This window comes from Saimiri boliviensis, chromosome 16 (assembly GCF_048565385.1).
Source record: "Saimiri boliviensis isolate mSaiBol1 chromosome 16, mSaiBol1.pri, whole genome shotgun sequence".
In the NCBI taxonomy this organism is placed as follows: Eukaryota; Metazoa; Chordata; class Mammalia; order Primates; family Cebidae; genus Saimiri; species Saimiri boliviensis.
The window spans coordinates 14704513-14719597 of NC_133464.1; the positions used below are offsets into that span (position 1 = coordinate 14704513).

At 41.1% G+C, this 15085-nt stretch overlaps 1 protein-coding gene across 31 annotated transcripts in view; it reads left to right on the forward strand.

Moving 5' to 3' along the window:
* DOCK9 (dedicator of cytokinesis 9) overlaps nucleotides 1–15085 on the forward strand; it is a 294205-nt gene that overhangs the window by 92332 nt on the left and 186788 nt on the right. For 2 of the 31 annotated variants that reach the window (XM_039473130.2, XM_074387510.1), the window contains exon 1: nucleotides 13674–14658. The exons of 23 other annotated variants lie outside the window; for them this stretch is intronic. In XM_039473130.2, the coding sequence (XP_039329064.2) occupies nucleotides 14533–14658 (126 nt within the window). In that variant the 5' untranslated portion in view covers nucleotides 13674–14532. Of the gene's footprint in view, nucleotides 1–10145; nucleotides 14659–15085 lie in introns of those variants that run through there. 6 more of the 31 variants (XM_074387492.1, XM_074387505.1, XM_074387511.1 and 3 more) reach the window with 6 other exon arrangements.

Genomic DNA, 15085 nt, shown 5'->3' on the forward strand with positions numbered 1-15085 from the left:
ACAAAATTAGTATCATGGTAGAAAGATAAAGTGAGCCCATTAACTGTGGTGCTCATATGTGATGCTGAATTGCAGAGAGTTTGAGCTGAAAGGAACTTGAGCATGGGATTGTCTGTCCTCATTTTTGTGCATGTGTGTCCCTGAGATGAGTGGAAACGTAGAGGTGGCACATCAGCCTTGGGAGCAAATCTGCCAGCCCTTTTGCTTGCCTTCACTCTCTTGCAATTAATGTAGAAGTCCCATGTTTTTCCCCAAATTAATGAATAGCTATAAGCTATAGTAGTATGTGCTGTAGTTATTTCAAAATGAGATGTTGGGGAATGTGTTATTTAACATAATCTCAATTTTTAAATGGTGCCAAACAAAACTTGATTAAATGTTTTTGTTTATTTTACTGTCTTTTCTTCAAATCTTATACCAGGGAATAGACAAGCTCATGAAAGTTATATCAATACAGTGTCTGAGTAACAGATTCTGTTTAAAAGGAAAATGATAGTACATTAAGCCTGTAACACTGGATGGGCATTATTTTTATTGCAGTGAATTGCGAAGAATACATATGGAAGATGTGACTTCTGCATTTTTTTTCTCTTATGGTGGAGAGAAAGGAAAGCCTTAGAAATGCCTTTTCTTTTTTTCTAAACAGATTGCTTCATTGCTTTTAGTTGCCATCCTATGATGGTTACAAATTTGAACTTGAAAAAGAGCTTGTAACTGAGCCTGTGAGCAAGTAATGGGTTTGTGACTGGATTGTAGGCAGCAAAACACTAGGGTTGGTTTTGTTCTGGGGAAGTATACTGCTAAGCAAGTGTTTCAATACATGATCACACCATTATAAATATTTGAAATGTGTGAATACTGTACTGCTCTGTAGGCCCTCCCTTATTGGTTTGAAACTGAAAGGCATTTTACTTGAAGGTGGAGGGAGGCATGGGGGAATAGAGAATGGTGATTGATTCTAAAACTTTTACTAAAAAAGTCAGCTAACTAGAAAATGATCAGTCATGGCATTTTGAATAAGGGCTAAGCTGTGTGTGTTGTGTCCTGTGGAGGATGTAAACTTTTGGCTTCAATCTCTACCCCACTCCACTTCCCACTTTCAGCCAAATACCCTTATCTGTGTCATATCTGTGCAGAGATATTTCTGGGAACCCATTCATGTTTTCTTGTCTTAGATCTGTGTTTAAACATTGTGGGTGTTCTTCCTGTATCTTGAGTTGTATTAAGATCAGTGATTCCGAAACATGGGTGAGTAAAAGCCTACAGCATAGGTCTCACCTGGGGAGTTGTGCAAAATTCAAATCCTTGAGCCTCAGCTCAGGATTCCGATTTAGAAGTTCTGGGTGGGGTCCTGGAATCTGTATTTATTATTATCATCATCATCATTATTAATTTTCAAGCTCCCAAAATGACTTGAAGTAGAACTAGGTTTAGGCAACCCTTACAAGACAGGGGTCTTGTCTTTACCTCATTTTTGCTGGAGTACCGAGGAGGAAAATATTATTTGGGATGGAATATTCTGGAGGACCTTATGAAAGAGGAGAACCTTCCAAGGTGGGTGGGCATTTGACAGTTAATATCAGGAAGAGATGGATGAACATTGCAGATTGACAGCATTTCTGGAGACATGAGTTGGGGCTTCAGAAAGCAACACAGTGTTCTCGCTGCAAAGTTTTGAGCCAGGGAGTGGTGAGGAAGGGCCAGTGTGTGTCAGCCCTGAAGACAGGGGCTGAAGGGTGGCACTGGGCCAGTGGTTGCAATTCAGCACAAGGGGATGATGCCCAACCCTGGGAGTGAGATCTCCAGATTCCTTCCCCACTTCTTTCCACCGGGGGATTAATGTGGGAGGAGGAATCCCTGCTCTTGCTCTTGCTTTTGCATTTCCTCTTTTCGTCCTTCTGTTCAATACTTTCCAACCATGAGGAACTTCACTTACACGTGCACAAGAAAATAAAATAAAAAAGATTTCAATACAGTAGGTTTTGGGTCCTTTGCCCAGATTGCCCTGAATTACATATCTTCTAAAGAAGAAACTTGAGCTTGAGTTTTAAGTCTTTACAGTTACAGTGGAGTTTTAAGTCTTTACAGTTACAGTGGATGCTATTTGAAGATCTGGTCACTTGTAGTTTTAAAAATAGGTGTTGATTTTGTCCCTCTGGTCAAGGAATATAAAAATTACCTCTAAAGAATCTGTTTAAAGTAGCTTTGCCACGTGACAGCTCTGACCTTGAACCAGTTCTTTAACGTCTGTGTCTCGCTCTCCTCCCTTGTAAAATAAGAGACCTGTCTATGGTGGATGGAGCTTATCCCAGTGCCCCTGGAACCTGAGGCGAAGAAAAGAACCTGGAATACTGTTCCTATCTTTGCTTCAAGTTTTGATTGTTTATCATGGCTTTTGGAAGATATTATTTTTAAATTTAAGTATTTCATTAAAATAGTATCTTAATTACTGAGTTTCTAGTGCTCTTATAAATTTTGTTCCTGAAATGAATACCTCGCTCACCTACCTCTGGTCCCACCTCTGAAGGAAGCATCCTGTAAGCATTAGCTACTTTCCTAGACATTATTTTAAAGTATTTCCCAAGTGGTAATACATGACTTTAAAATTTTTTTTAAAAGTGCCCAAAGTAATTAATACTTTTAAAGGAAAAAATTAAAACTACAGATAAGTAGAAAGAAGGGAAAATAAAAGTCATTTGTTCCACATTTCAGACACGCTACTGTTAACATTAATTTTTTTTTTCAGTTTTTATATCCTGGTTATCTTCTAATAGTTTCAGGCCTTAGACAACTCTCCAATATTATTTGTGGCTCCCTCAAAGGAGGTATATGCTCAAAAAGGAGATAAAATTATGTTTGAAATAAAACTTAAAAATATTCTGATCTATTTATTACCAGTTATGCTAATTTTGGAACATAACTCCAAAGCATAGTAACTGTGAATTTTTGATAAGCTATTTAATTCATAAGAGCATCAAGGGTTAAATTGAACAAAATTCAATAAGGATATATGTCAAGTGTGTGTGTAGGGGGCAGGGGTTCCTTAAATGGTTTTTTTTGCTCACCTGTGGCACAGTTATAAAAAAGTAAGTGTTGACTTCTAGCTTTAGGTCTTGGCAAAGCATAAATGGAAGAGTGTGCCTGGAGAGTTCTTAAATGCTTACGTAACATTGTAAACCTCACTTGTTTTGTATTTAACCTCCTGTTTTCAAAACGACAGAAAGGCTTAAGACCTGGCTCTTTGTAGATGGACCTGTGGAATGTTCATATCCACTGATGTTCTAGTTTACAGAGCTTGATTAAACAGCTTTTTTTTTTTTTTTTTTTTTGAGATAGAGTCTTGCTCTGTCACCCAGGCTGGAGTGCAGTGGCACAATCTCGGCTTACTGCAACCTCTGCCTCCCAGGTTCAAGTGATTGTCCTGCCTTAGCCTTCAGAGTAGCTGGGACTACAGGTGCGTGCCACCACACTCAGCTAATTTTTTGTATTTTTAATAGAGACGGGGTTTGACCATGTTAGTCAGTATGGTCTTGAACTCCTGGCCTTAAGATCTACCAGCCTGGGCCTCCCAAAGTGCTGGGATTGCAGAGGTGATCTGGTTTTCTAAGAAAACCACACTTTTCTTAGAAGAGTTTTTTCTTTGTTTGAGAGGGGAAAGATGAAGCCCGTTGTGTTGGGTGCATAATTCTTTTTAAAATTTTATGTTAATTAACAAATAATTGTATATATTTATGGGATACAATGTGATGTTTTGATACATGTTTACATTGTGGAATGATTATGTCAAGCTAACATATTTATCACCTGATACTTTAATCAATTTTTTTGTGGTAAGAACATTTAAAATCAAATCTTTAAGCAATTTGGAAATTATTTGGAAATGTAACAGAAACCCATTGATGATGGTGGTGGTGGTGAAGATGGTGACGGTGCTGCAGTGACCTTTGGTCTTTTAATAAAACTGCCGAGCAGTCTAACATTCCTTCAAAGTTATATGATACGTGCTTTGATTTGGCAGCAGAGAGAAGGGAGGCTTTGACGGCTTTCCTCGGCATTCACCCTCCTCACCTGTCATGTTTGTATCTCTAACTCTAGTTACCTTTATTTGTAGCATATCTATCTGTGAATAAGTTAATTTACTTGCATATTTTACAAGCACTCGGGGAAAAGTTTGACTTCTTAGGACGTTTGGCCCAGGAATAACAATGTGTGAGCACCCTAAAACTGTCTGGCAGTGTTTTCTATTTCTTAAGCCTCCTAAGTTCACATAGGAAATCAGTTAAAATGAGCTTGGAGGAAATAGAAGACCCTCCTCTAGGCAGCAGGATGAGAAAGGCATACATCATCTTTGCGGCTGATGATGTTATTTTATGGAAGGGATATAACCTATTGCTTTTTAAAAGGGGGGACTTCCAGATTATTGTTGGGGAGCCATTATTACTGTACGTGGTCATTGTCTTCAAAATGCAAGCTAAATTTAGCCAGAAGCACTGGGGAAAATGTTACAATTCCCTTTGTAAAGTTTCCACATAGTGGACTTTCCCCTGTAACCTGAGAGTGTGTTCCTTTTTTCAGAAATAGGAGTCTAGAGTTGGCCTGGAGGCCTGTCCCCTCCACTCTCCATGCTAGATAGCTGATTGCTGTGAACTGTGATGCCGCGACCCCTTCCAGCTTGGTCTATCTCCCCATCACCTGTGAATTGAGGTGGTCCACCAGCATTGCACCTTGTAAGCACTGAGGGAACTTGATTTAAGTAAGGTATAATGTACAAATACAAGCTCTACAAAACCAGTGAACTTGGAGAGTGGCAATTTGTGTTTCCCACTAGGGTGCATTGGGAGCTGGACAGGGGAGAAGTGAACGAAAGATCATTCATCTTTTAGTTATACTTGAATGATGCATAGAAAGGAAAACTTGAGTGCTTTTGAAAAAGTTTGGATCATGTTTTTCACAAAGAATACATTATCTGGCCCTTAACCTCAGCATTTGTGATGTAGTGAGGAAAGTGAGAAAATTCTAGCTCGTGAACTCCTGTGATAAATCATACCAAAGTGAGATAGCTTCATTACTTATTTTAGAAGCAAGCATTTATGGATTGCCAACTGTGTATACAATGCTGTGTGGGGGTGTGGGGTGGGGTGGGGGAAGCCCCCTGCCTTCTTTGCCCAGTGCTCAAAGCTGAGGAAGAGAGAAAAACAGTCACAGATCATGCCAAACAAGGTTAAGGCCAGGTTTTGGTAACCCATACCAGGAGTTTAGTTTCCTGAGAAAAATCCCAGGCACATTATGTTTCTCTTGGCTTTGTAAGTTTCTATCTCTAAAATAAATTATTGACATTAGCTAACTGAATTATTGTTACCACGATCAAAATAAATTGATAGTTTACAGAAAAACTGTTGGTGTCCAGAGCTTAACAGCTCTATTTCCAAACTGAGAGGATCCTGACCCTTCAGTAAATTCATTCAATGTGTATTTTCTGAGCACCTGTAGTGTTTTAGAACCTGGGGACAGAGCAGTGAACAAAACAAAAAATGCTGCCCTCGTGGAGCTTTCTACCTGGAGGTAGGGAAAGTTAGGCATTAAATAAGAAAAACAGTGTAGGATGCCATATGGCGATAGAGGCTATGGAAAATGAAGGCAGGGAAATGGGGGAGGATGTCACCGGTAGGGGTGGGGCTGTCTTTGCTGAGAAGCTTCTTAAACCTTTCATGGCTGCAGTAGAGCCTTCTCTAAACAGTGGGATGTATCCCTTGTCAGCCTGACTCTCCCATCTTAGCTTCCTCATCTGGAAACAGAGGCTTCTTTAGGGACTGCCCCCTGCTGTGCCAGCACTGTGGGTTATCCCAGAGCTCGGAGGGATAACCCACAACCTGCCCCCACCCACCCCTGCAGTCTTCGTCATTGATAGCACGTTAGAGTTCTGCTATAGTTCTTGTTGTCTGCTGGCTCCTTGGCTCAGCCCCTGCTCTGTTGGAAATGAGAATCTGACATGTTTAGAAAGATACCCACTTTTTTTGTTTTTGTGTTTTTCTTTTGTATATAGTAGGTCAATGCATTCCATTGAGTGGTTTGTTTTTCCCCAGATATCATCAGTAAGGAAAGTTCTCATACTTCATGTTATAGATTATATAGAGCTGTAAATATTTTTTTGGTGTAAGTCCTTCATTTTACAGGTAAAGTTTGTGGGACCCAGAGAGGTGAAGTGACTTTCTTCTAGTGTCACACAGCTGTTGTGTAGCACAGTGGAGGGCTAGGACCCCAGCAGGAGCTTCCTCTGTACTATTATCTCATAATCCAGCTCACTTATTTCTGACTGAAGAACTTATGAAGGCTTCTGAAGAAAACTTGCACAATATAGAAAACTTTAGAGAGAAAAGGAATCACGAATAGTACTATATACCAAAGGTAATCAGTAGTTACATTTTGTTGTAATTTTTTTCGTCTTGTGTTTGTGTGATAGTGGCAGCATTTTCTCAATGTCCTTTAAAGTTCGTAGAAAACAGTTTTGATTGCTTATGTTATTTGACTGTTTTGGAGATACAACTATTGACCTTGAGTTGTCTACCAGGCATTAGGCTTCAAATGACCAAGTTACTGACTTGCATCAACAAATGAGTAGCCTGTGCACATGCTGACGCTGCCGATTGGCGTCTGTTTGTTTACCTTATGCCTGGGGATTGAATTGCTGTTGTTACCCCTCCTTAAATAGAATTTGAACCTGCCCATGGGAAGAGATTTGTGTCACAAAACTTTGGTTGGCTCTGTAGCTGGTCACTCCAGGCCTCGGTTTCCTCGTTCTATGAGTGAAGGACCTTCCATTGGTCCCTTTTCTGAGAACTAGGTGAACTCCCTGGGCCTCTCTTCAGGAAATTCAGACACATGATTTTATATGTAATTTTAGAGGGTTTGTGGACCACCTTCCCTAATGTTCAGCCTTGGATTCTGGGCTAAGAAACATTACACTAGGTGATAATGTGGATTGCATTTCTGTGACTATTTGATTAAATCTCTAAGGACAAAAAATAACTGAGGAGGCTGGGCACGGTGGCTCACACTTGTAATCCCAGCACTTTGGGAGGCTGAGGCGGGCAGATCACCTGAGGTCAGGAGTTTGAGACCAGCCTGGCCAACATGGTGAAACTCTGTCTCTACTAAAAATACAAAAATTAGCTGGGCGTGGTGGTGGGCACCTGTAATTCCAGCTACTCGAGAGGCTGAGGCAGGGGAATCACTTGAACCTGGGAGGTAGAGGTTATAGTGAGTCGAGGTCCTGCCACTGCACTCCAGCCTGGGTGACAGAGTGAGACTCCATCTGAAATAATAATAATCATAATAATTGAGGAGGGCATCAGACTTTGTATCAGATGTATCCTTTCCGATACTGACTCTTCTAAGAGTTCCTGAGGGTTCTTGTGGGAAAACTCGCTCCCCCTCCCACCACTGGCTGCCGCCGCACCTGCTCTTGCTGTAGCTTTCTCTCCTCCACCTTGCTGGCTCTTTACCACCTCACTCCCTGAATTGGTTGCCTAAACTCTTGTTCTGTTCTCTGTTTTGCTGCTTCTCAAGCCATCTACCATGCTTTTGTCTTTCTCAGAGGGCAGATCATTTTCGTGACACACCCATTCTTTGTTTTGGCCAGCAAGTTGACCAGCAACAGTATACTGTGGAAAATCTTTACTCATTTGCTTTCTTATGCATTTTTTCTTCCTTTCTCTTCTTCCTTCCTTCCTTCTCTTTCTCTCTCTCTCTCTCTCTCTCTTTTTTTTTTTTTTTTAAATGGAGTTTTGCTCTTGTTGCCCAGGCTGGAGTGCAATAGCACAATCTTGGCTCACCACAACCCCCGCCTCCCAGGTTCAAGTGATTCTCCTGCCTCAGCCTTCTGAGTAGATGGGATTACAGGCATGTGCCACCATGCCTGGCTAATTTTGTACTTTTAGTAGAGACAGGGTTTCTCCATGTTGGTCAGGCTGGTCTCGACCTCCTGGCTTCAGGTGATGCGCCTGCCTTGGCCTCCCAAAGTGCTGGGATTTTAGGCATTAGCCACTGTGCTTAGCCTGCATTTTTTCTTAATTTCTATTTATTGTTTCTGTTTCCCTAGAACAAGAGAAAAGAAATGATAACTTTGGAGTATACACAAGTACATGTATATTAGTAGTAGAGGTATACATATGTGTGTGGATACATAGTTTTCTTTTGCCTTTATTGTTATATTTTAAGTATCCTTCTTATATGCCAAGAACCCCTAATAAAGGGAGTGAAGAACTTCTGTTAGGTTGAGATAATTGATTTATTTCTGTATTGTTATTCCTTGTATGGTTATTAGCTATGGTTAGCTACAGCATCTACAGTTTCAAAACTTACATAGATTCATTGCTAAAAACATGTTTATCTGCACATTTTAAAACTTCTGTTTTACTGTTTTCATATACACTTGGTCTCAAAAATGTCTAGCAAATTTCACAGAATAAAATTTTCTTACCTGGGAGAAAGGAACATTTTAGTAAGTTGTACTGAAAATTGTTGGGTTTTGATTTATGTGTGGTTAAAATATTGTTGGGTTTTGATTTATGAACAATTGAAAGCTTCTGGCTTAATTTGGGCCCTTAACAAATGAAAATGTTTGCATATTTTTACAAATACACTGTTGCATTTTAGGGCCAGAGATGACAAAGCTGCCATCAGCATTGAGCTCAGCAAATACATTGCGAGTGCTTTTAGTCCCTAAGACCCTCAACCGCAAAGGTGGTTTAAGACACAGTCTCTCCCCTCAGTGCATTAACAGTCTCACTAAAGGGGCAAACTTAATAAAAGGTAAACTCTGAAAAGCTCCATAATAGAGGGAAAAGTAGTGCTCAGAGGGTTAACCAAGAAGGAGCTGATTCATTCTGGCTGGGGCTGGAGGGGGAGTGGTTCGTGGGGAAGGTGGTGTTTAAACTGGGTCTTGGGTATGAGTAGGAGTTCCCTCTACAGAGAGAGTCACTCCTTCCACTAATCAAAGTGTTGTGAAAGTCCACCTTATGGGTGGAAGAGGAGGACGGAGTTTTAAAATTAATTAATTAATTAATTAATTAATTAATTATTTTTTTTGAGACAGAGTGTCGCTCTTGTTACCCAGGCTGGAGTGCAATGGCACGATCTCGGCTCACCGCAACCTCCGCTTCCTGGGTTCAGGCAATTCTCCTGCCTCAGCCTCCTGAGTAGCTGGGACTACAGGCACGCGCCACCATGCCCAGCTAATTTTTTGTATTTTTAGTAGAGACGGGGTTTCACCACGTTGACCAGGATGGTCTCGATCTCTCGACCTTGTGATCCACCCGCCTCGGCCTCCCAAAGTGCTGGGATTACAGGCTTGAGCCACCGCGCCCGGCTATTTATTTATTTTTAATTTATTTATTATACTTTAAGTTCTGGGGTACATGTGCAGATTGCGCAGGTTTGTTACGTAGGCATGCATGTGCCATGGCGGTGGTTTGCAGCATCCAATGCCCGCTGTCTACATTAGGTATTTCTCCTGATGTTATCCCTTTCCAATCCCCTCACCTCCTGCTGTTCCTCCCCTAGCCCCTAACCTTCCAGGCCCCTGTGTGTGATGCTCCCCTCTCTGTGTTTGTGTGTTCTCATTGTTCAATACCCACTTATAAGTGAGAACATGTAGTGTTTGGTTTTCCGTTCTTGTGTCAGATTGCTGGGAATAATGGTTTCCAGTTTCATCCATGCCCCTGCAAAGGATGTGAACTCATCCTTTTTTATGGCTGCATGGTATTCCATGGTATATATGTGCCACATTTTCTTTATCCAGTCTATCATTGATGGGCATTTGGGTTGGTTCCAAGTCTTTGCTATTGTGAACAGTGCCGCAATAAACATACGTGTGCATGTGTCTTTATAATAGAATGATTTATAATCCTTTGGGTATATACTCAGCAATGGGATTGCTGAGTCAAATGGTATTTCTAATTCTAGATCCTTGAAGAATCACCACACTGTCTTCCACAATGGTTGAATTAATTTACACTCCCACCAACAGTGTAAAAGTGTTCCTATTTCTCCACATCTTCTCCAGCATCTGTTGTCTCCAGATTTTTTAATGATCGCCATTCTAACTGGCATGAGGTGGTATCTCAATGTGGCTTTGATTTGCATTTCTCTAATGACCAGTTAAACCAGAAAAAAACATTTTTTTCATATGTTTGTTGGCTGCATAAATATCTTCTTTTGAAAAGTGTCTGTTCATATCCTTTGCCCACTTTTTGATGGAGTTGTTTGTTTTTTTCTTGTAAATTTAAGTTCTCCATAGATTCTGGATATTAGCCCTTTGTCAGATGGGTAGATTGCAAAAATTTTTTCCCATTCTGTTGGTTGCCGGTTTACTCTATTGATAGTTTCTTTTGCTGTGTGAGTTTTTGAATTTAAAGTTAGCTTTCCTTCAAGTCACAAATGGCTCTTGGGACAGTTCTTAAATTTCCTGTAAGGTTTTCATGGTTTTGAGCATCCATGCTGTATAATAAATTTGTGTACATATTAAAATTTGAGACCTGAACCCCATTACAGAAGCATTCATTCCATCCTGCTTTGGAAGCCTTCCTCTTCCCCACAGGGTTTACAGCATTCTCTTTCAACAGTAAAACTCTATACAGTTCATACATTTTCCTAGATTTGTTTGTTGTGGGTTCAACAAGCTGGCATGTGAAGGAATTCAAGGTTAGTAGACGGTAGGAGCTTAGCGCATGCTTGTGGAAGTTGAAACCTTGTTGTTTGAAATGTTGTGAAGGAAAACGTGGCCACCTACTTCCTATTCTGGTAAAATGGCATTTCCTCTATTGACCACATCAACCGGATGTCATCCTCATGTTCTCACCCATCAAGCTCATGAGCCCTTTGGAGAAACCACATCCCGTTTGGAGGCTTGGGATCTGAGGTTAAACGCTGTGCCGTGTAACTCTCCTTGACTGTCAGATTACTAAAGTGTTGATCTTTCCTAAGAGAGCAGGGAGAATGCCAGCAGTGCCTGAGAAGCTGTGTGATGGGAAAGCTGACAGCAGTGTCTTCGCTTCTCCATGCCCTCAGGGTTTTCTTCTTTCATAAGGTGGGCCAGCTGGAAGGTGGGGGACTCAGATGACTGACTTGCTCTCAGAATTGCTGTTCTCAATCTAGGATTTCTGAGATGGGAGTAGGAAACAGCTGTGTGAATTTTGTTGCTGCATTTCCTATAAACACATTGCCAGCCTTCTACATTGTACTTTGATCAGTCCCCCTTTACATAAATCCTTGTGTCAGTCATTTAAAAAACTTCTTTACTTGCTTGGGCCAGGCATAGTAGCTCATGCCTACAATCCCAGCACTTTGGGGGGCTAAAGTGGGGGGATCGCTTGAGCCCAGGAGTTTGAGACGAGCGTGGGCAGCATTGTGAAAACCTGTCTCTACAGAAAATGCAAAAATTGGCTGGGTGTGGTGGCATGCATCTGTAGTCCTAGCTACTTGGGAGGCTGAGGTGGGAGGATCACTTGAGCCTGGGAGGTAGAGGTTGCAATGAGCTGAGATTGCACCACTGCACTCTAGCCTAGGCAACAGAGTCAAACCCTGTCTGGGAAAAAGAAACAAAGAAACAAACAAACAAATCACTTGCTTTACAACTTGGCATATTTTCTCCTTTTGATGATATAAATTATGAAACTGATCATGTTTTTCTTTTCCTTTTTGTCTTGGCTGCTTGGAAGCTCAGAGCCAATTAAAAGTGTTTTCCTTGATTACAAAACAAAAATAAAGTCATTGCTAAACATTTTGAAAAATATACAAAATTTCAAGAAGGCCTGGCTCATGACATGAACGTGTGGGGTTCAAGATGAATATTTGAAGGCAGCTGTCATAATCAAGCTACAAGGAGGGAAGAATGGTTGACGTTAAGTTGCTGAAGCAACTTTGTAATGTGTTACAGCAACATGGTTGGTGGAATTGTCATTTTAGATTACACAGCAAAAGCTCTTAGTTTAAGACTAAAATTAATTTCTTCAGGTTGGAATGAGAACAGCAACAATACCGTAGTTACCATTAAATAGATACCTGCTTTGCACAAGACATGTAAAGGCCATCTAAAGACCTTTTTACCTCTTCACTCCTATGATAGGATTAAAACTAGATGCTCTGTTTTTAATTGCTGCCTGGTGATTGGTATTGTGCCTTTTAGCAGTTTGAGCATAGTATCACGGTTAAGCATCTATACACTGGATCCATACTGCCATTGCTGTCTGAATAACCTGCAAGTATTTAACCTCTCTAGGCATCAATTTCCTCATCTGTAAAATTAAGATAACACCATTACATAGAGTTGTTATGAAGATTAAATAAACAATCTATGCAAGGCTTGAATAGGGTATAGGCCACAGCCAGTGCTTACAGTGTTTGTCAAATAAATTACTTACAGTTAATTTCTTAATCCTTACAGAATCCCAGGGTATTTTGGCTTAACAAATAGGGTAGGATGAACACAGTGGCTCACACCTCTAGTTCCTGCTACTTGGGAGGCTGAGGCAGAACGATCCTTGACTCCAGGAGGTCAGGACTGCAATGAGCCATGATCATGCCACTGCCCTCCAGCCTGGACTGCAGGGCAAGACCCCGTCTCAAACAATAACCACAGCAATAACAAATAGGGTAGCATTTCTCTAATTAATGCCCAGAGATTCTGATGGCTTCACAGTGATGGGGATTTGAGGAACAACTGTACTATTTAGAACTTCCTGAACCATTTCAAAAAGGTTTTTAAGTCATTGGTTGGGTTGTATTTTACTAAGGCTCAGTCTGTTTTGTGCTTGTGGCTTCATCCTTCTCTGATTTGTAGGACATTTCTAAGTTTTGACTTCACTGTAATTTCAACTCTGTATGTAACTGAGACTCTGAGTTTTTTTTTCTGTTGTAATTTTACAAAGAAAGATTTGAAAAATTTATAGATAATATTATTTTGGAACACGGATTTGGTAGGAGGATTTATATTAACCCTGAAAGACTACCCAAGATTGAGAGATTGGGTAGTTTAAAAAAACTGTAGAAGCCACTAATTTATTCCATGGACTCATTGATCCCTTGAGATCATTGCATAATTAATATTCACACTCAGAAGGGTTCCTGGTGTTCGAGTGGCAGAGACTCAGCCTTAGCTTCACTCTTGAAGTGGAGCAGCTATAGCAGGTGCTGGGAGAAGGAGGAGGCCGTGCGGGGAATGGGTGGCGTCTTAGCTCTCCCCACTGCCCCATCTGAGCCCTCACAGCCTCGTTCCTTTGTCTGGAAAGTGGGAGACTTGTACCTGTAACTTGTATAATAGTTTATGTATTTCCCTGGCTAGAGTACCTCTGGCATCTATTGTTGCTACCTGACAACTGCTCTCGTTGACTGACTGAATACTGCTACTATTGCTTACAACTGCTGCTACTATTACTACTGCTGCTACTACTACTACTGCTTGTTATCTGCTGTTCCTAAGTGTTCCCTGATGTCAAGGAGATATGCAGAGTAACTTGGAGAAGCTCTGCAGTATCCATGAAGTACGGAGTAATATTTGATTCCCTCTTTAATGTTCATTTCCACATAACTTTTAGATAAATCCCTCAACACCTCTGTTTTGATTTTTCCCAGGAGATTAAAAAAATGACTCTACTGTTAAAGGTGAAGAAATAATAAAAATACAGACTCCTGGGAAAACATTTTGGGTGCTATTGAGCCATAGGCACTCTACCACTTTTACTATGATCCTGTCAGTACCTAGTACTGGGGGTACCTTCTGGTACCCACACAGCTGGACTGAAAGTAATATTCTATTTAATAAATGCATTTACTATGATATGTGGTATACCATGAAAATGTTTGATGACCTAATCTTTCTGGCATCAAATAGTAGATAAATTAAGTGTTGCATTCTGTGGTCTGTCATGAGGGGTGAAACCTTTTCCTCCACCTGCAGCCACGAAGTGTAGGCTCTGGGAACATGCTTGCTGGTTGCTCTCCCTGCTTTCATCAGCAGCCAAGCATTTGGTGTTTAGCCATAGCACAAATGAAAGCATTCCAAAGCTGGAAGAATTTTAGAACAACCAGACGACCTTGCTGTTTCTTAAGCTCCACGAGCTTCTCATTTAAGGCAATTATGAAGGTGTCTAACTGTGACTGGTTTTCTTTTAAACACCGCACTATTTTGATTCTGATTGATTTGGCCCACGCTGTGTAGAACAGACACAATAAAGCCAGTCTTTATCAGAGAGGCAGTATACTGTGTATTGTTCAGCTCGGAGTTTGTTTTCCTTTGGCTAGCAAGTGGGAGCCTCCCCTTTTGCGTGGAGTAGTAACACCCCTGGAGGCTGGCCTTCGCTGTCATGCCTTCCCACCCCACAGGCTCTGCAGACCCAGCCAGCGGGGCTGACCACTTGTGCCTGGGAAGCCAGTTTCCTTTCCTTCCTTGAGCCACTGGCATGCTTGTGTCTTGCACAGCTAGGGACTTGCAGCTGTTCCAGTTGCAGACTTTCTGACTTGTGTTTTCAGCTGAGAATGCAGGCTGATAAATACAGGACAAGTAGCAGAAGTGTCAAAAAGGAGCTGGTGATTGAGTCCCCTCTGCAATACAAGGATGCAGCTCAGGTCGAAGTGGAAGCAGAGAGCCCGGGCCCTGTGCCGGTAAGAGGGTCTCCTACAAAGTGTTGCTGTGTCTACCCCATGCTGGGTTCTTATTCTGTGTGTGGACGAGGTTGACGCCTGTTGCCTGTCTTTGATTACAAAACTTGCTCTGCTTCTCCCTTGTGAACTCTTCTCTCTTTCCCTGTAGTATGACTTCGGTTCCACTTTGAGTCTTATTTGTGAAGAAAGAAATGTTGAAATTTTGTGGATGAATGTGGTTTCTAGGAGCCTTCTTTGTATGGAACAATTATGTATTGTTCACAATTATGTCCCACCTAGCTGCAGTGTTTGCAACTGTAAACCCAGGGAAGCATATTTTAATTGCAACTATAGGGTTGAAAAAAGATGTGCTTTGCAAAATTAAAACATTTTCTACGTTATTTATGTTATAGAGAAAATGAGGCAGGTCCCATTGAGGGGTTTTAAG